Source organism: Cynocephalus volans, chromosome 7 (genome assembly GCF_027409185.1).
Source record: "Cynocephalus volans isolate mCynVol1 chromosome 7, mCynVol1.pri, whole genome shotgun sequence".
Classification (NCBI taxonomy): Eukaryota; Metazoa; Chordata; class Mammalia; order Dermoptera; family Cynocephalidae; genus Cynocephalus; species Cynocephalus volans.
In genome coordinates this window covers 151,962,225-151,984,055 of record NC_084466.1, presented here as the reverse complement: position 1 = coordinate 151,984,055, position 21,831 = coordinate 151,962,225, and the positions used below count along the sequence as shown (strand labels likewise).

The window sequence follows — 21,831 nt, the reverse complement described above, 5'->3', positions numbered from 1 at the left end:
GCCTGGGTTCCATCCTCAGTCTGCTGGGTGGCCTCCATTTGCCCACCTGTAACATGGGGCCAACTGCCTCGAGAATGAGCTGCAAAGTCTGTTCCAGGCCCAACATTCTATGGTCTAACCCTTGTCTCTCCCTGTATTAGTCCATTTATGTCGCTTATAACAGAATACATGGAACTGGGTGATTTATAAAGAAAAATGACACTTATTGCTTACAGTTTCTGAGGCTGGGAAGTCCAAAGTCCATCTGGTGGTGGTGACAGTGACCCAGGGGTCTCACATTGCAAGATGGTGGAAGCAGAGAGAGACAGACTCTCCTCTTTTAAAGCCCTCAAAACCACACCCCTGACCACCATTACTAATCCATTCACTACTGCACGGTCCTACAACCCAATCACCTCCTCAAGGCCCCATCTTTCAATTACCATAATAGGATGTCCCACTTTCTTACTAGTCACAGTGGCGGCTAAGTTTCTGATACATAAAACTTTCTAGACACAATTTAAGCTTCAGGGAGTTTTGGAAGGACATAATTCAATCCACTACATGCCACCCCTGGCCCCCCAAAACTCATATACTTTTCACATGCAAATGCATTCACTTCATCCCCAAAGTCTTAACTTGTTTCAACTCAAGGGTCCAAAGTTCAAAGTCCCATCTGTGAAATCAATACAAGTTATCCACTTCCAAGATGCATTGGTTGGACAAATATAGAGTACATATTCCCATTCTAAAAGGGAGAAATAGGCCAAAAGAAAGGTGTAACAGGTCCCAAACAAGTCTGAAACCCAGAAGGGCAGGCATTAAATCTCAAAGTTGGCGAATCAGGTCCATTGACTCCATGTTCCACCTCCTCTGCACGCTGGTGAGGGGGTTGGGTCCCCAAGTCCTTGGACAGCTCTGCTCCTATGGCTTTCCTCAGGACAGACTTCAGCTCTCCCAGGCTGGTGTTCCACTCTGGTAGCTCTACAGGTCTGGGGTCTCCATGGCAGTCCAGCTCTGAGGGCTCCACTAGGCACGGTGCTGTTGGGGTTTCTCTGCTGCAACTCTGACCCCATATTTCTGCTTAGCATTGCTCTAGCGAAGGCTGTCTGCGGTGACTCTGCCCCTGAGACAGATCTCTTCCTGGGCCCCCAGACTTTTCCATACATCCTTTGAAATCAGGGTGGAGGCTCCCAAGCCTCCACAGCTCTAGCATTCTGCAAGCCTGCAGACCTAACACCACGTGGATGCCACCAAGTCTTCAGGCTTATATTTTCCAAAGCTGCATGACCAGCCACACCTGGGGTCAATTTACCCACAGCTGGAGCAGCCAAATCAGCCAGGGTGCTGGTGCTGGAAGCAGCTTCTCGAGGTGGCGCTGAGCAGTGAGTCTATGGAGGGTGCCTCGGGCCTGTTCTCCAAGACTATTTTGTCTCACTAAGCCTTTGGGCCTGAAATGGAAGGGTTGGCCCCAGAGGCTTCGGCAATGTATTCAGGGCCTCTTTCTCCTTCTCTTGATAATCGCTTTTCTTTGTACTAATCTTCTTAGCTAATGGTCGCTGGGCTGCACCATTGCATGCTCTCTGCTTTTCTACCACACAGCCATGCTGCAAATTTTCCAAATCTTTATGCTCTGCTTCCCTTTTAAATTCTGGCTTTATGTCATGCCTTTGCCACCGTAACTTAGCGTAGGCTATTACAAGTAGCCATGCAGCTTCCTTAACGCTTTGCTGCTTAGAAATTTCTTCCACTAAAAACCCTGGTTCACAGCTCTTAAGTTCCAACTTCCACAAAGTCCTAGGGCACGGACACAGTGCAGCCAAGTTCTTTGCCAGGTCCCAGCAAGGGTGATCTTTGCCCCAGTTTCTGAAAAACTTCTTATTTCTATCTGAGACCTCCTTAGAATGGTCTTTACGGTCCATATTTCTATCAGCATTCTGCTCACCGCCAGGTAACCAATCTCTAAAGCTTTCTCTGGTTTTCTTGTCTTCTAAACTTTCACTAGCATCTAGGTGTTTTCTAGCCTGTTCCTCCAAATTCCTCTAGCCTCTAACACCCAGTTCCAAAGACACTTTCACATTTTCAAGTATTTTATAAGCAATACCCCACTTCTCTGGTACCAATTTCCTGTATTAGTCCGTTTGTTTTGCTTATAAGAGATTACATGGAACTGGGTGATTTATAAAGAAAAACGACATTTATCGCTTACAGTTTCTGAGGCTGGGAAGTCCAAAGTCCATCTGGTGGTGGTGACAGTGACCCAGAGGTCTCACATTGCAAGATGGTGGAAGAAGAGAGAGCAGAGAGAGAGAGAGAGAGAGTAAGACAGACTCTCCTCTTCTTTTAAAGCCCTCAGAACCACAGCCCTGACCACCATGTTTAATCCATTCACTGCTGCACGGTCCTACAACCCAATCACCTCTTCAAGGCCCCACCTTACAGTTACCACAATAGGATTTCCCACCCTTTTAATAGTCACAGTGGCAGCTAAGTTTCTAATACATAAAACCTGAGGACACAATTCAAGCTTCAGGGAGTTTGGGGGGAACATAATTAAGTCCACTACACTCCCTCTCACCCTGACGTGCTACAGCAAGATAAAGAGCAGATGAGTAAACGAAACGGAGGAGCAGTGCGAGGACAGACCACAATGAAAAGCCCAACTGACAAGCCTTAATTGTGCAGCTCAGATGCAAAAGCAACCCCTGACCCCCATTACCATCACTCAGTGGACCATGTCAACAGGAACATTAAATAGAGCAGAAACAATCGAACATAAGGAACCTCAACTCACTGTTCAAAACGGACAAAATGTCAACCCAAAGAAGAAATGTTTGGCTTCTCCAAATGCAATTTCAGAATGAGGAATAAAAGTGTCTCTAAAAGCAACTTGGCTCAGTGGCCAATTCCTGGTGCATTTCAAAGGCTTGTCCATCACACTAGAGGGAGCTGCTGCCGCCCTACGGTCTACAGAAGTCCCATTGGCTCTTATCTCAACTGCCAGTCAACTGTCACCCTTCCCAAGGAGTTGAGCCAGGTAGAGAATCCCCCTCGATGAGCCCAGGATGGCGATGCCACCACCCACTATCCGAAGGGGACAGAGGGATGGAGGGCTGGGGGGTCCAGGCTGCTCAGCCTGGAGAGAACGCTGAACACACATTCTGGCCTCAGATCAGTGTGACACTCAGCACGGACTCATTGGCTGCATGGCCTTAGATATGTCACCTAACTCCTCCAAGTCCCAGCCCCTTGCCCATAAAATTTGATAACAGCACCTATTTCAATGTATTTTCTATGCTGATTTTATGAGCTAATGTATACGAAATGCTTGATCAAGCCATGGCATGCAATTTAAAAAGGAAAAAAATAATAATTAAAAAATTAAATAAAAGGAAAAAAAAACAGAAGGACTGGCAAAGGTGCCCCTCAGTAGGCAGCTCTAGACAGATGGGAGCACTTCGTACATCAGTGCTACAGCAGAGGAGGGAGAGAGGTGGGGGTGCCCGAGACCCGCTCACCCCATCCTGGAAAACGTGCGTAGGTCCTGGAGGCTCCTCTGAACAGTGTCGTCATGGCCACCACTGGCCTTAACGTGTACCTCTGTTCCCCAGCTTCCAATGGGACCCCATAGCCACTGCAGAATTGGGGGATGGCATCAGCAGATAATCTCACCTGCAGCCCAGCTGAGCTCTCAAACCTGATGAAACAACTAACCACAAGGCAAATAGTACGTGCCCTAGGACATGAGGACCTTGCATCCTCCCTGCACTGTTCCGTGAGGCTGGCCTGATGCAGCAGCAGATAATGAGGATGGGAAGCCCCTGCCAGGTCAAGGCCTGGCCTTTCTGATGGCATCTAACTGTCCAGAAAGCTGGACTTGGCCACCACAGTGGGCCACACAATGAGGCAAGCAAAAGAAATAAAAGGCATAGAGATTAGAAAGGAAGACATAAAACTGTCTTTATTTGCAGATGATACCATGGTCTATACAGAAAATTCTTAGGAATCAACAAATATATTACTAGAATAAGTGAATTTATCAGTGTCACAGGATAATAGGTCAATATACACAACCAACTGTATTCCTATGTACCAGCAACAAACAATTAGAACAGAAATTTTAAAATATCAATTATAACATCAAAAATAGTAAATACTTAGGGAAATATGTAACAAAATATGTGAAAGACCTATACACCGAAAGCTACAAAACATTGCCAAAATAAATTTTAAAAGACCTAAATAAATGGAGAGATTACTATACCTGTGGATAGAAGACTCACTACTGGGAAGTATCAATTCTCCCCAAATCGATCTATAGATTAAACATACTCCCAATGAAAAATCTTAGCAGGAGTTTTTGTCAAAATTGATAACCTAGTTCTAAAGGTTATGTGGAAAGCAAAAAACCTAGAATGTCCAAATTAATTCTAAAAACAAAAAACTGAATGACTTATAGTATGTGATTTCATTTTTAAACAGAAAATTGCTGCAGAACGAGGATTAGGAAAATACAGCAACTTAGAGCTGGATCGCTCCGCTTACCCCAAGGGTATTTGTCATTACTGATTTTTAACACAACACACGGGCTATTAAGAGTAGCCAACATTTCCTATAACTTCAAGAGTTTAAAAATTGCCAGGATTTAATCCCAAGATGATAAATGACTCATCTTTCCTCTTTATAAACTATTAGCCAAGGACACCACTTCATAAGTGTTGCTTCCTTGGAACTCATCATCCCTGGAGTTCTACAGACAACACGTCTTAACTACTCTCAAAAACTTCCTTCTAGGAGGAGGGAGAAGACGCACACCGTACTGATAAGTTTTGATAATTAATATTCATTACAGGCTGTTTCCTCAAAAGCGCAAGGCATTAACTACTTGACACACAAGGGTAATTCAAAAAGTTCACGGAAAGCAGAATTAGAGGACAACACAGATCTTCCCACAAACTTCTGAAGACCCCTCATTCATTATCACATTTAAGAAAATTTGTTGCTGGCAGCCAGTTCTAGCTGTTTGTGCTAATACACAGACAACCGATTGAAGGTGTACACTGAAAATGAAAATCCCAGTGAAGACAGGAGGAACCAAAAGACAGACTTTCATCTGCGCCTAGTAAGTTACTGCGTCTCTCCTGGTTTCCAGGGACGCTCCTGCTCCCCATCCTGCCGGCTCCCCAGGGGCAGGCCAGAGGCTGTACGCAGGGCAGTGAGCATGGGGGCAGTGGAGAAATATGCCAGAGAAAAGACTGAATTAATAATAAAAATGATGATAGTAATAATAAAAATAACGATGAAAAATTCTATTTTCTCCACAGGAAATATTACAAAATCATTGCCACGTGAAAAGGTGACCAAAGAGTCCACAGTCAAAAAATATAGGGGTAAAAACTATTTTACATGTGAAGGTGTATCTGGCCATTAATGTTTTTAAAATCATATTTTTCTGGATTTTGCAATGTCTGTGGCATTGGTCTGCTTTTTGAAGCTTGTGATTTTAAGTTTCTTTTTTCACCCTAAACAAATAATCGTTTCCTACCTAAGGCTGCATTCATAATTTTGAGTTCTCTTTCTTAAAGACAGTCTCCAGAATTCTACAAGTTTCAGAACCCGTAAAACCTGGACCTGCTGCCAGGTGGAAGGTGCCAATTCCTGCCCAGGTGGCAGGTCCCACTCTCTCCAGAGCACGTGGCTGGTTCAAAGTGTGAGACTGAAGTGTGAGGTGTCTTAGCCAGCCAGTGGGACCCTAGTCACCACCACTCCATGGCCAGTGTGGGAGGGCTTAAAGCCCCCTCCCCCCAGCTGTCCTAGGAGACCCTGGGCCAGCCTCCTTCCCACACCAGCCAGCAGTTATCCCTGACCTGGCCCCCAGTCGTCCCAGCACCAGATCCCGGATGGTCTGCCCTGTTCTGGGCTCTGTCCCTGGTCCCTGCAGCGGCAACTTCCCTCTCTCACTCTGGCATGGCAACTGCAGTTCACAAACTCAGAGCATCGGGGATGGACAGCAATGCTGAGCTGAACTCCAGTGTCTGCACAGTCCCAGTGAGGGCAGCCAGGCCAAGAAAGGTCACGAGCTCCCAGTTTACACCACAGTGGCTTCAGAGCCAGAACTGGCCTCAATTCCTGATTCTGCCTCTTACCACTGTGTGACCCAGTTAGTGGCTATGCCTGTTTGAGCCTCAGTCTCCCTTTCTGTACCATGGAGATGATGCTACCTCCTTCACAGCGGTTGGGAGCCCTCAGTGAGATGGTGCCCATAAAGCACTAAATCTCACGCCCACCCTGGAGGCCGTCTCCTGGGTAACCATCTCCCAGCTCTCAGCCCAGGGACGGGGCTCCATGTCCCCCCCCAGGTGCATTTCAGCACCTCCACGCAGCTCCTTTCACACTTCTAAAGCTTCAAAGAATTCCACTTCTCATTCTAATTCAGGCAGGTCAGGCCTCTGTTTTCAGTGTCTTCCCTGGAGTCACAATGCCACTTGGGGTGTGTGAACTTACTGCAGGGTTCCCATGACCATCTCCATCTCCTGGCCACCCCCGTGCGTGGTGCCCTCCATCACGTGGCTCTGATTCCCCAACTCTGTCTCTCAGAACTCCTCAGCGCACACTTCTACTCCTGCAAACACCTCCCCCCAGCCTCCAAAATACAACACGCCACCCCATCCCCTTGCATTCATATCTATTTTCCTTCTTGCTAGAATACTTTATTCTCTTTCCCTATAGCTAGTCAAATCCCACCCAACCTTCGATACTGGCCATAAAATAATAACACCAATAAGAATAATAATAGTGCTTATTTATTGAGCATCTACTAGGTATCAAGCACAATGCGAGGCACATGTGTTTTTTCCAGCTATCCCTGCAAGCCTGCAGGGTGGCTCTTATCTGTAGTCTATAGGAAGATGGAAAAGCAGAGGACCAGAGAAAGAAAGCACGTTGCTCAAAGCCTCAGATGTGGCAAGTGGCAGAGGCAGGAGGCCGACCCCATCTGTCGAGGGCCCAAGCTGGAGCTCTTCGCTCTGTGTCTGTGACCTCCCTTCTTGGTCCCCACCCTTCTAGCCAGCCAGCCTCCAGCCCCCTGCAGCTCAAAACATGTAGGGACACGCTTCACACTTCCAGGCCTCAGAGTTCAGGGCCAGGATGCAGGATTAACAACCCAAACTTCTCTGCCAGCAAGAACAATCTCGCCTCCCAATTTCTCAGCAGAGTTGATCAGTAGAGCTAATTCGGAAAACAGAGCACAGTGTATTCGAAGGAAAAGAAATGAATCCTCCTTTATTCACAAGGAACAGCATGTTCCCAAAATTCAAATCAGTTGCAAAAGCAGATTGATCAAATCACTGGCATTTCAATGCACTGTCCTACATTCGGGACCAGCTACATAATCTACAGAGCCCAGTGCAAAATAAAAATGCGGGCCCCCTTGTTCAACGATTATTAAAATCTCAAGACAGCACCACAGAACATTAGAACAGGTGCAGGACCCTTCTGAACACAAGGCCCCAGAGGACTGCACAGGTCCGTGCCCAGGGAGCCTGCCCTGCTTGCATTTCAAATTCATTTGATTTAAAACCCAAAATCCAGATTAAGTAATGATAAGCATCTCAAGAGCTGCTCAGGTGCTGCCTGCAGTTCTGCCTTGATCTGATCAAACCCAGGAGTCTATGGGCAGCCTGCAGGAGAAGCATAGTCCCCCACCTGCCGGGAGGCAAGACGCCCGGCCTTGGGATCTGCAGTGCCTGCAGCACAGTGCACAGAGGCAGGCTGCGTGACCCCGGGCAAGCCCTCAGGCTGAGGACACTTTGATTTCAAAATAAGGGGGCTCAACCAGGTGGCTCTTAAGGTCCCTCCGGCTCTCAAACCACTTGTGAATTTTCACCTAATTTCTTCAACTTTAAATACCGGCAAAGGTATTCATACTTTAAAGACAACAAGTAACAGCACAGCTCAGTTAGAACAGTTGCCAGGATTCAGGGGAAAGGCCAAGATGCAAAAAGAAACTCAGCCAAAAATATGGCTGGATTTGGCCAGGGTCTGCTCAGCAGGGACTAGCTAAGGGACAAGGCAGGTCCATCAGGAACAGCTCATCCTCCTCCACTGCTCCAGCCTTCCTAACGCTCCCAGGTCATGCTTCCCTTCTTTCCACCCCGTGGGCCTGGGCATCAGTGACAGAAACAACACAAGGTCTTTCAAAGGCAAGTACGCAGAATACACTGTGCAGAGGCTGGAAATGAAGGCCTACGGAAAGCATGTCCCTGTTCTCCCTTTAAGGGCCAGGAAGCCACCTCCTGATCACCTAATGACTAGCAGACTCCCTGCCCCCGCCCCTGCTGCTCTGGGCTCACAGTCTCGCCCGGAAGCCTGGGGAAATGTCCCCTGGCCATCTGCAGGTGCACAGTCACTCTCTTGCTGGCAAGGGTGCTAGTCAGAAACTGTAAATAAAGCAGGCACACATGGTAGGCCTCCAGTGCGGTGCCATGAAAACGTAGGATAATATCTGAAAACGATTCATTTTATTAAGGAGTCTGGGGCACACTCCTCAGCTGTCATCAGCCACCTACCCACAGCCCGACACCCCAAGCTGAAGTCCCCCGTGTGATGTCCAGCTCTAGCGCCCCATCCTCCAAGTGCCGGCAGCCTTCTGCAGGGCTAAAGTCCAGAGACACCCCAGAATTTGCTGCCACGGGGTATATGCTGAAGGTCATCCTCTTCTTCATCATTAGGCAGTCCGAGGGCCACGTCCTACATCTTTGGTATCCCCTTCAGTCCCCAGCATGGCTAGATTTAAAATAACTACAAAGGGCTGCTTGCTAGAAAAATAAATCCAGGCCCAAATCCAGAGGGGCCTCCCAGGAGGAAATGGCACTCCAAGTATCTCATATGCAGGTGCCTGTTCCACTCACAGCCCAGCACCTTTATTGAGAGTCCAGTGCTAGATCCAAAGCTCACCGGTCCCTCTAGCACTCCCTCTACGTCCCCAGCACTGTATCCCCACTGCCCTGAGCCAAAGGTCCCCTGCCCGTGCTTCTGATGGGGTGGGGAGTGGGAACGACAGCAGAGAGACAAAACAGAGCAGAGAGAATGCGAGGGCTGCAGGCCCAGGTCAGCTGACACCAGGTGCCTGCAAGTGGCCAGTTGCTAGTGGAGAGGGGAGAGAGGGCATGGGATATTCTGGAATACTGATCTTTACACTGAACACTGGGTCCCCACCTCAGGATTTTCGATGTCATGGAATTTGGGCTCCACCACTCTGGCTGAGCACAGGCACCTGAGACCCAAGTAGGACACCTGCCCCAGGCGTGGGCAGATGCATCGAGACTGGACCAGGAGGCAGGCAGTTAACTAACCTGACACCGAGCAGCTAGGGAGAGGTGCTGGTCCACATTCAGGGGGGAAAGGGGGATGATTTTCCCCTAAGAAAAGCTCCCTTTGTGAGGTTTCTCGCTGAACTTGAGAATGACCGTGAGAAGCACAGGGGAGAAGCCCAGATTAGCCTGGTGGGAAGAAAGAGAGGCAGGTGGGCTGCATGAAAGGAGCCATGAACTGCACAGAAACATGGAGCGCTCCTCCCCTTCCAGGGAACTCTGGCTATTTTCTCCCTGAGAAACCAATCGCAACAGGCTCCTAAGGGTTAATGAGGCATAAAGCGCAAGGGGGTGGGGCTGCCTATTGGCAAGAGGGGTAGTTGGGGGAGAGAGAAAAAGAAGTAAACCCCAGTGAATGCAGTACAAATGGCCCACAAGATTCATGTCCTCTGTGTCTGCAGTGTGAGTGGCTGCACTCTGTCTGCCCCACTCCATTAAATTCCGAGGAAATTTATCAGTGGTGGCTGTAACCTAGAGTCTGGCCCAGCACAGATCTGGGGCATGGGGGCAGCAGAAACAGAAGCGAGACCTGGCACAGTCCAGGAAATCAGACCCCATCCTAATCAGTGCTGCTGCTGCAAATTCCAGGGCACCAGGGCAGGGGCACAGAGGGGCCCGTGCAACTAGGTTTCATTGAACCCTGCAGAGAAAATGCCCAGGGAGGGCAGAGGCATTGCTTAGCTGTGTCCAAGGCAGCCAGCTGAGGTCTACAACAAACCTGAAAATCCTATGCATCACCAGGGGCACTGTCTGCAAATCCAAGGAAAAACAAAATAGAGTAGGTACAGCCTCCCCACTGCCATGGCTCTCTGACCCACTCTTGATAAAATACACTAAATTCACAATTACCAATTTTTTTGTTGTTTTTTTGGGGGGGGGGTTAAGGTTAAAAATTGAATGATGGACAACACTCTCTCGTGTCTTTTGCATAGAGATAAAGAAATGAAGTTCAGGAGGGTTTCGTGTGACCTCTGTCTTTCCCTTTAGTGAATCAAGGAGGAAGAGGCGCTGCAGGCTGGGAGCCTGGTCTTGGTTTCCAGGCCACACTGGCACTTCCAAGCGCTGGCAGCCCCTCTCTTTCCGGTAGTCTCCCAGACAGCTCCAAGTGGGAAAAGCTCACCCGACGCCAGACCTCAGGCTGCAAATCCGTCCCCCGTGACCGTGGTGCTCTGAGCAGTGACTATTTGCAAGGCCTGGGCCAAGGCCGCGGCAGATGCTGCCTGGAAAAGACTCAGGGCAAGTGAGGAGGAGGAGGGAAACTCACGCAAACAAGTCTAAGACAGTCTCTCTCCAACAGACCGGATGAGGAAGGAGCTTTCAGGGGGCACCTGGCCAGCTGGCTGCAAACCCCTAACTGTGCTTTCGTCACAAGCACAGCCCAGTTCTGTAGCTTCGGCTTTACTGGGGAAAAGTGCCTTTTCCAGAACAATGTGTCTAGGTTGAAAGGGGCCTGTCATTGAAAATCACTTTTCAGTCTCACTGGCAAAAATTAAAATAAATAAATAAAAATGCCTGCTTTCACACAGCCATGGTAAATGCTTGAGTTTGATCAGATGGCTGCATTTAATAGTTTTTTCTGGCCTATTTTATGTATTAGAAAAAAGTTTCCAATCAATTCCACTGCACAGTATGTTTTTTCAGAAGTCTCCTGAATGCCCAGCATGATATGTCTATTATTATCTTCAGGCAAACAGCTGACCGCTCAGTTCACAGAAACACTATTAACTTTCCTCTTTATAAGCATCTGGCTCCAGGCCTGACCTTCGCAGATTCCTCAGTGGGGTTCTCTCCCTGCTCAGCCTCCTCTGCTTGTTATGTCTGGACCTGCCGGGCCAGCTCAGGCTCCTGCACCCTCCGGCCTGCCGCAGCTGGGAGGCAGTGCCCGGGGCAGGGGAGGGGACAGGGGAAGAAGGGACAGAGAACAAGGGCCTAGGAAGAGGCCAGTTCTTTCTGGGCTCCCCAGGACCCCCTGATGGACAAACTGGCGTCCCCCACATCAGAGGAGGAGGAGGACTTAGTATGCCAAGAAGAGACGCCAGAAGGAAACTCTGGCTCAAGGCAGAAGTGAAAAGTGGGCTGTGGGACTCATGACAGGCCACTTCCCCTTTCTGGGCCTCAGTTACCTCACTGGTAAGATGAGGGGTAGGCTAGACCATTTCCGACAGCCTTTCCAGCTCCAGAAAAAGTTACATGATCTAATAAATCTCAAAAGTGCATTTCCTGATGCTTTCTTTTCAGTGTGTATTTCCCATCCGTATAGAATATTCTTATTTTTAATGCTGGCTTCCTACGTCACGTGCTCCAGTTTCTTCTGACAGATCCCATCAGCAGCGCCTCAGCAGTTCAGACTTCCAACGTGGCTTTCGGGGCTGGGATTAGGACTCCCCATCGGGGAGAGAGGATATAATAAAAGTCTGGGTTTCTAATCCATACAATGAAAATGCTTTTCGTCATAAAATGGAATGAAGTACTGACATATGCTACAATGTGGATGAACCTCGAAAACATTTTGCTAAGTGACAGAACCTAGACACATATTGTTTAATTCCATTTATAGGAAATGTCCAAAATAAGCCAATTCATAGAAACAGAAGGTAGACTTGTGGTTGCCTAGGGTTGAGTAGAGGGAATTATTGGAATGACTGACTGGGTGACTGCCAATGGGTATCAGGTTTCTTTGAGGAGGTGACAAAAATGTTCTAGAATTAATGGTGACAGGTGCACAACCCTGTGAATATATAAAAAAAACACTGAATTACACACAATAAAAGGGTAAATTTTATAGTATGTATATTATATCTCAATAATGCTATTTAAAAAAGAAAAATAATATTGTCATTTGTTTCTTTTAACTTTTTTAATGTGACTACTAGGAAACTGCATTTTATATATGTAGCTCATGCTATACTTCTGTCTATGTGTACAGAACATTGGAATAAACATGTTCTTCACTTTTCAAAACAAATAAAACCAGTCTGGCCTCCTCCTACATCCTGGACAGAGCTGGCATCTGGGAGGCTCAGTGCAGCGAGCCCCAGGCTGGGCATCCAGGGACCTATTTTCCATCATGTCCTGGCTCGTGACCTCAGGTCCTCATGTCCCCTCACTGGTCCAGACTCCTCACCTAAAATGCAAATTTTGGACCAGATGACCTGACAACCACACAAGCCCTTCACGATCACAGTTCACCCTATCTCCAGGTAAAACCAAATCACATTCTATCCCTACCACTCCTCAGCTCTTAACAGCAGTCAACCTGAGAATAAGAGTAACTTTTAAGACCAGCAAGATAATCTACCAACTGAGTAGAATGACTGGCTTGCTACCCATCCTCTATCCAAAGGATTTCTTTGGGGGAAATTTCTTTTTGACCTTCAGTGACTTGAGAGAGAAATTCTATAGCAGATGGCAACAAATACTGCTACAACCCTTCTGGAAAATAATTTGGTAATATAACCAAGGACCATAAAAGCTCCATATCCTTCTATCCAGCTACTGTACTTCTTAATATCTATCCTAAGAGAATAACCCTAGATACAGAAATAACCACGAACATGAAAATGTTCATCTCAGTACTGTTTGCACAGCAACCAGGGCCCAAATGGACATGAATAGGGCAAGAGTTAACCAAATGATGGTAATTTTTAGGACAGAAAGGATAAAGCTGATGGTGACATAAAAATGATGGTGATGATGACTCTTTTTTCTTTATTTTTGAGGTGATTAAATTACATTTATAACTTTAAAAAACTGATACAGTGTGTGTCATCAAATGTATAAATGCATTTTCCATGATGTTTAAACAGTATGGGAAAAAGAAAGTAAAAAGAGCCTTTATGCTAAGAGAGTAAAAACTTAGTGTATTCATCCTAAAGAAAATCTAACCATGGCTTAAAAGACATTGAAGCGTCTCAGTCCCGATTCATCAGCATAATAGACCATAATGTTTGTCCTGATTTTTTTCCCCTTCATCAAGAGCACTGTAATTACCGTTCTAGGCCATGTACATGTACGTATAACTCTTGAGGGAGGAGATCATTCATCATATAGATAACCTTTCAGCCGTCTTCTAACCCAAGGAGATTATTTCGGTGGGGACTGGGGGAAGAGTTTTCTTCCACTTCATTTTGAAGCAGGAGACTAAGTAAAAGCACCCACTGCTTCCCAGGTCGCACAGGACAAGCACGTGCGTGGACCTGCCTCCCCCGCACCTCACTGCTCCAGCAGGAAGACAACAGCTGAGACGGGAGTGCTCATGGGCTCCGCCCCAGACCTCAGGACAGCAGACTCCACATGAGCCCTCAGCCATGAGCTGTGCAGCTGTGACAGTCATGTTCCCTTTGGGAGTCTCAGTTTCCCCATCTGTAAAGTGAAGTGTTGGGCTGTAGAACCTGGAGGACCTTCTGCCCTCTGGTTTCACACTCTGAGATTCTGTCCTCTCTACAAGTCCGTTGGTGGCTCTGGGCAGCCAGCAGTCTCTGCGGGGAAGGTAGGGTCCTCATCCCCAGGATCCAAGAAAACATGGAAACGGGGAGTTGATGTGGCTAAAGATGGGTTGTGGGAAGTGAAAGCAGAATGATATATTTCAGAGGATGAGTATTCCAAGGAAACAGGGAACTAGAAATTAATAACAGAAAGATAGCTGGAAAACACCCCAAATATTTAGAGATTAAACAACATGCTTCTAAATGACACAAGTCAAAGTAGTCTCAACAATAGTTTGGGAGTGAGACAGACTTGGTTCAAATCCTGGCTCTGCCTCCTCCTACTGGTTGGCCTTGGACAAGTTATAATTAACCTCTTGAGCCTCACCTACTCCCTTGTCGAGGCAGCAGGGATATTGACCCTGCCTCCCTGGGGAGCTCTAAGGAAGGACAAGGAAGGCCCATACACAATTAGCACACTGCCCAGCTCCCAAAAATCACCCAGCGGTGAGAGCTCTTTGGGTCACTGTTCTGTTTGATGACGTTTCCCACCACCCTACCTGTCCTGAAGGATGTGGTCTTCTGCCCCCGGGTACCTCTGTGTGCCAGAGAAGAGCAGATGTGACCACTGAATGCTGAGCCTTTCTCCCCTGTATCCAGTTGGCAGCCACCCGCCTGGGCAACCTCAACTGGCAGAATTCTGTGTCCACCCATCCCCACCAAGTGGTGACTGCCACTTAGAATACTGGCACCAAAGAGAGAGAGCTCTTCTTAGTCATAGGGTGTGAGACGACTAAAGTGTTGGATGATTGGGTAAAATCTGGCCCAAGACTATGCAAAAGGAGAATTCTGCAAATCTCTCCAACTTTGGAGAAAAAAACAGCTCATCACACAGGCAGGCCTACCATCTTCATCCTGAGATTTTATTGCACAACTAATGAAAAAGATGTTCCTGAGACTTGAAAATATTGCACAAGGCTCTGACTCATTATGACAGGGGCTATTCAAATTTGGAGTTTATCAGAAATTCCAGCCACAACAATAAGCCTCCAGAGACCTTTGTGTGCATAAGGAGACATAATTACCCTGCGGGGAAGGACCAGCTGTTGTCACAAGATGCTGTGGAGGACTGTTTTTATGAAATATGCTTACTCAACAATCTGTCCTAGGAATCTAAAATAATAGGGTACCTGTGGACTCCCAAACCATTTTTCCCCCCTTAAGATATGACAAATCTTTCCTTGTGAGGAATTCCCAGAGCATAGAAACCAAGCTTCATTCAAGAAGGCCCCAGGGCTTCTGTAAACTGCCATCTCCTGGGTGTCAAACTCCAGACAGGGTTAACAAGATGACATCTGCAAAGTCCCAGGTGTCCCAGACACACAGCTCTTAATTCAAGGAAGTCACACACTTCTCATGTGACAAAAGCAACAGCTGGACCACCACGGGGAGACAGGCAAGGCAGTTTCTGATCCCCTCTGCCCAGAGCAACTTTTCCAACATATTAGTTGGCAGATTCCAAGTCAGCCTCCAAAACACAAGTACCACATCACTGTCTTTCTCTGTGAAGCCTTCCCAACCTGCCCACTCACCTCGTCCCTAGGGAAAGAAGATCATTCCAGCACTCCTCCCACTGAGTTGACTCCCTTGTTAGTGCCTTGATGGTGATGATAATTGTTATTATGGCTAATACTGACAGTTCTAATAAAGCATCAGGCACAGTGCTGAGCACTTCATATAATGAGGTCCTTCTATCCTGCAACAACCCTGAAAGGTAGCAGGTGTGTACTATTATCTATACGATTACCTCACTGATGAGGAAAGTGAGATTTAGAGATTAAGTCACACATCCAGAAAGTGGAGATCTGACTGCAGAGCCCTGCCCTTCAGCCTGACATCGTAAGACCTATTACAGGCACCTTGAGATCAAGGGCCACCACGTCTTACTTACCTCTGAGTTCCTATACCTGCTACACTTCCAAGTACATAGTAGGTGTTCAATAAATGCTCTGAATGAATTTAGAAATGGAACTCACGTCGCTGATTCCAAAAGCTGAACTCTGCACCCTTTCAGCAGTGATCGGCATGCCACTTATTTCTGTCCCGTTGTCCTGGCTGATGTCCCCCCATGGCTCTAAGCACACATCACCCAGCAGTGCTGAATCATACCTACTTCCCTGACACTTCTGGGAGCCTTTTGGAAAAGCATTCTGAATGGCTATACTTCTCAATTTCTCTGTTAGTAGCATTTTTATTTTCTTCCTTTCTTTTTTAATGGCAGAGAAGGTAGAAAAGGAAAAGATGAAATGGCAGAGGGTATCTCACTCCAGAAGACCCAGAGGCAGCCAGTCTCAGGGCCTCTGGGAAGCAGCAAAGGACACCAGGTTGGCTGAAGCTCACCTCCTAGGTGTGGGCATGTTACCCCCCGTGTCTCCCAGGGACTTTCAGCAGCCAGCACAAAGCTGAAATACAAGGCAACCGTGCTCCAGACAGGTCACATCCATTCAATGCCAACCTTGGCTTTAACCACCAGTAATTTAAGAAAAGGAAGTAACTTTTAAAAGAATCCGGCCCAGCCATTAAAATAGGGATGAGATGACCACAAACTCCTCAGGGACTGGTTTTCTTACAAGAATCACAAATCATTCTAGCTAGAAGAGACCCCACAGATTATCTCGTCTAGTCCCTCCTTGCTGAGACTCTGAGAGGTTAGGAGGACCGGTCACCTGGTCAGGTAACAGCCCAGGAGGGGCCAGAGCCAGTTGTCAGCCCTCTGGCCCCTCCAGCCCACTGGCCTTCCCAGGAACCGTCAGCCACTGCCAAGTGTGATTCCATCAAATTAAGCCTGACTAGAACTATTTATTCGCTTGGATAATAAGCTCATGGAAATTCTGGTTTCTGAATCCAAGGCACAAAACTTGTGCAGGATCACACAGCTCCAAATGTACTCGGAACCCAGCCGCACAGAGCCGAGGCTGTAAGATGTCTAACCACAGTTAGCTCATGTCCCTGCCATAATCACTTGCTGAATGTAGTTATTTTAAGCTCTAATGCAACCTATTTACAGCTCTCCTGGATGGAATGAAGTAATTCAAATGCTTGGCTTTTGATCCTGTTAGTAATTTTATGAAACCTGAATATTTTAACTCTTTAGCAGAACCAACAGAGCAATAAACGTGAGAGGGAGCCATTCTAACCAGAGTGAGCAACGCCTTGTAAAATGCTCAAAAGACCTTAGAGTTTCCAAGTTTCAAATGACTAAAAACTGGAGCCTCATGACAGTTTCCACCAACCCTACCTAAGGTGAAGTCCAGGTACCTTGCATGCTTATTTTTTAAGGGACAAAAGGTGATGTGAATTGCCAATAGTGGGATGACTCTCTAGCAAACGCTGCAATGTAACAATGGAAAATGCAGCCACAGGTACAGAGCGATTGTATTTTCCTCCACTGTGTTAAATATAAGCTCACTGTGGGCAGGAACTTGGTTTTGTTCCACACTGTCTTCCTAGCGCTCAGCACAGTATCTATTACTTAGCCAACAATGGTTAAGTACAATAGATTTTACGAACAGTCCAGGCCTCCAAGAAGTAAAACAACCATGTAAGCCCATGGTTCCTCATCAGGAATGCACACACTGCCCCATCTCCAGAAGCTCTGGGGTGGCACCAGGACCAGGTGATCCCGAAAATCCCCAGTGGGAACTTCCTGAGTTGCCAATGTGGTTTGGAGACCTCCAAGCTTGCCTGGGCTGCTGTTTAGGGTAGGATGGAGTATTAGGGTAATTCCTGGAGTATTACTAGGAGGAGAAATTGGACTGGGCTTCTGCTATTTAGGGCATCTGTTTCAGGTCTCTTTCCTGGCTTCCTGTCCATTTTTTAGCAGAGGTCTGCAGCACTGCACAATCCTGGCTGGTCTTTCAGAAAGTCTGGGGATCTGGAAGGGCCTTCCCTCCTTGAGAGCAGTTTGCGGGCTGTGACTCTAGCTTGGAAACATCTTTATGACAGCCCTTTCTGCTCCTTTGCTTTTCTTCAGCAAGGGTTGCACTGACAGCTGCCAGAAGCAACCTTGTCCTCAGAAGCCTGAGCCTGCTGAGTGATAGCTGTGATCTGTCCTACGTTTCATCTCAAGGCCATGACCATCTGCAGCACTGTTTATTTCAGCTATTAGCTGCTGCAACTTAGTTGGGGTTGGCTTATAATCTCTGTTGCTCTATCAACAGCACAGCATGGTGATTATGGATGAGGCTCTGGAACCAGATGCATGGGGTCGAGTCCTGAGCAAGGCTCTGCTCCATGACTCTGTCCCCAGCTGTAACATGCGGAGGACTGCAGCACACGCCCCACAGGATTGTTAGAAGCAGCAAATGAGTTATATGTGCCTAGCACAGAATAAGTACAAAATATATGTGAGCCCTTATTATTATTATCACCCTATCATTAATTTCAATTCTTTTTTTTTTTTTTTTGTAACTTCCTGACCAAGTAGAATGGGAGATGACAGATCTTTGTTCTCTAGTATAACTGCATACTTTCCATCCAAACCCTGACAGCAGCACTGATCTCTAAAATACATGATTTGCCTTCATTTCCAGAACCATGATTAGAAATGTTCTCTGAAGTCTTCATTAAACAGCTTACAGATAAAAGTGCTTTCTTCTGAACAATGACACGTTCCTCCACCCAAAGATCCACCATGACCCCAAAATGCTGGTTGTCTGCCTGGGGACCTCTTGTCTGATGGCATTTCCTACTTCTCTTCCCCTGGCACGCTGTGCTGCAGACAAACCCTCCTTATAACCTTTGAATCCCAAAGCTCAGGAGCTCTTTCCCCACATCGTCTCGTGGCCTGCTCCAACTTCAGGCCTCTGGTCAAATGGCACCTCCTCGAAAAGGCCTCCCATGTCCAGACCAGCTAATAGAGTTCTCCCACCAACCCTTGGAGCCAGAGCAGGCAGCCAACGCACCTTATTTAACAATGATGTCAAGTGTCCTGCCTGCCGGCACCCAGCTGCTGAGAACTGGAGTAGGCTTGGGCTGAATTAAGTCTGCTGGCTCCTGGACACCCCTCCTCAGAGATGCCTCCGGGAAGCCAAGGGTGGAGTGTGAGATGGGGCAAGAAGGGTGCAATGAAGCAAGGCCCTCTACTGAGGGAGGACAGGATGGCACCTCCCGTTTCCTCATTCATTCATTTATTCCGTCACTCATCCACCCGTATATCCATCGGGTGCCTCCTATGTGCCAGGCAGACAGACTAACAAACAAACAGTGTCAGACACACTGCAGAGCTCAATAAATATTTGCAAAAAAAGAAGGGCAGGGTAAAAACAGTGCTGCACCCTGTCTGTCTCTCCCTCCTTTCGAGGCTGCCACGCTCAGTCTTGTGTAGCTGTCCCCTCACTGGTGCACCCAGAGGCCCGCTGTGGGCCTGATGGCCAATAAGAGACCTGTTTCTCTACACACAGCGACTCAGCCAGCCAATTATTAAGCACTCTGCCAACTCCAAAGCTCGTTAAGTGACTCGTCTCGAGGCAGCTCACATGGTGCCAGTAATTCTGCAAACAGTAACAGCTGGCTTGTTCATGACAAAAAAATAAGCTTTTTTTAACATCATCACCTCATATCCGATAATGACAGTAGCCTAAACTCCCCACCCCGTTGCTTTCTGCGCCCCACCGCTGGGCTGGTTCTGCACCAGGCTTTCTTGTCCCCAGTCAAGAACATCTGCATACACAGGCACAGCCCAGCCACTTCAGCCCTGGGGCTCCGTGCCACCAGCCTGGGTCACTCCTGCTGCCCCCACCCCCAGAAGTCCCCCAGCCACACCAATCTAGTCACTAACCCCAAACAGTCGGGCTTTGCTTATACTGTTCCCGGCCTGTGATGCACTTCCCAGCCCTCCAGGAAACTTCCTCCACCGAGCCTGACCCTTCTCTCACAGCTTGGGGGTAAGCCCCAGGCTGGCTCTGAATAAGACTCTCGGGTTCAAGTCCAGCTGAGTGACCTTGGGCAAGCTGTTCAGCTTCAGTTCCCCAGTCTGTAAAACAGGAATGAGAACAGAAGTCCCCTCCTCGTGAGGCTGTGAAGACAGAATGAGGTCACACGGTGCACACACACGGACTGGGCACTCAGCAGCTGTGCGTTATCATCCTGCCCATTCCTGAGACTCTGCACGATCACTTCTCTCTGGGGTAACTCTCCGCTGCCCGACTAGTGAGGCGGGGCTCTGTACCAATCTCTCCCTATAACACTCTGGCACCTTCCTCTCCATGTGAGCCAAACTGTGCCAGGCCCTAGTTGGTCATGCTGGACCATATTCCTACAGAGAAAAATCTAGACCAGCCCCTCTGCACCGGGCTCTCCTATCCCCCTCTCCCTGCACTGACTGTGCTGAGCAGGTGGGGCTGGGCTGTGGCTGTGGCCAAGCACTGCCCAGCACGGCGGGCCTGTCCCTGCACCGCTGGACTGGCCGCCACTGAACTCTGTGTTGTTTTTCCACATGGCCTCTCTGCCTGGAGACAGAAGCATCTCTCCGAAGGTCCCGCAAGGGCCTTAGACATTGCTCCAGTCAACTCCTTCTGCCCATCACCACTGCCTCCCCTACCAGAACGGGCCTTGTTGACACAGAATAAGCGTAGAGGGGGAAGGAGGGAGAAGGGGGACACTAACCCCACCCTAACCCAGGCCCACCTCTGCGTCTGCAGATTTCGTGACCCAAAGCCCACTTCAGCTTATTCAAAAACAGCTACTTTCATTTTTGCAGGGTTGGCTCAAAACTAGAGAAGCTAGAGCGGCAGCGACGCCGGCGGAACGTCTGCTGTAGGAAACCGGTGCCAGCAGGGAGACACCATCTGGGGAAACTGCAGAGCGGGGCGGCAACACTGTTCCATTCCAAAAAAGCTAAACAAAGTTTTCACGGACAGGATTCACGATAAAAATTAACGCCTGGTTAAGTTTAAGAGGCGGGGGAGGGCAGAGAAGAAGGAAGGAGAAGCAACAGGAACGAGTTCCTGCGGTCCCAAAGCCGCCGGGCACCAGGCACCGTTCCCAGCCTGGAACTCCTCTCCTCCCTTCGTGCCAGCGTCCCTGTCTCACTTCTGCCCGGGGTCGTCGGCGCCGTGTGGCTCCCCGCGGGGCACCCAGAGGCCTGCCACTGGGTGGGAGGTCCCGTCACCCCGACCCCAGGCCGGGCGCAAAGTTCAATTCCGAGGGAGACGGCGAATCGCTGCCACCCCGGGCCCTGCCCGCCTCTGCCAGAGAGTGGGCGCCCTGAACACCCCACAGTGCTTCGCTGCCCTTCGGCTTGCCCGTCCCACGGAGGCAGGCCAGAGCTGGGGCGGAGAGAGCTGCCGGGAGCGCAACGCGAAGGGAGTACCTTGGCCACAGGCGCCGCGCTGCAGGACGATGACCGGCGGCTGGTGCAGCCTCTCCGAGCGGCGGCTGGCGGCGCGCAGCTGGCACAGGTTGGCGTAAGTGTTGGCGTCGCTGCCGCACACCGGCTCGCTGCTGGCGCACACGCAGAGGCCGGCCTGCGCGCGCCGCCGCACCGTGGCTGAGACCGGCACCCCGAAGGGCACCACGCACTGCAGCCCCTCGCCGCACGGGCCCTCCTGCAGGCCGCACGCGGCGCCCTCGGGAGCGCCGCACACCTCGCAGCAGCCGCACGCGTCGCGGACCCGGCCGCCCTCGCAGTGCGCCGGCGGCGGGGCGCAGCGCGCCGGCTCGCAGCGCTCGGGACACCCGGCGGGGGCAAGCGCCGAGCGGCCGGCCCGGGACGGCTGCCCCGAGGCGGGCGCCGCCAGCAGCAGCAGCAGCGGCAGGAGCGCGGCGCGCGGGGACTGCATGGCGGCTCCGACGGCGGCGGGCTGGGCGAGGGCTGGAGAGCTGCGCCGGGGAGAGCGCGGTAGGGCCTCGGGGACAGCGGCTGCGAGTGCGCGCGGCCGCGCGGCCCTGCCCATTGGCCTCGCCGCGGTGACGAGCCGCCTTGGGGACGGGCACGGCGCCCGGGAGGGGGGCGGGAGGGCGGCTGGACCCGGGACCGCCCGCAGCGGGGGCAGGGC

General features: G+C 49.3%; 1 protein-coding gene across 1 annotated transcript in view; it reads right to left on the bottom strand.

The window, feature by feature from the left end:
* The window catches only part of HTRA1 (HtrA serine peptidase 1), a 49,992-nt gene extending 28,377 nt beyond the window's left edge, over positions 1-21,615 (bottom strand). The window contains exon 1 of the mRNA XM_063102794.1: positions 21,147-21,615. Within this exon, the coding sequence (XP_062958864.1) occupies positions 21,147-21,615 (469 nt within the window). The remainder of the gene's footprint in view (positions 1-21,146) is intronic.
* Between the last annotated feature and the right edge of the window lie 216 nt (positions 21,616-21,831).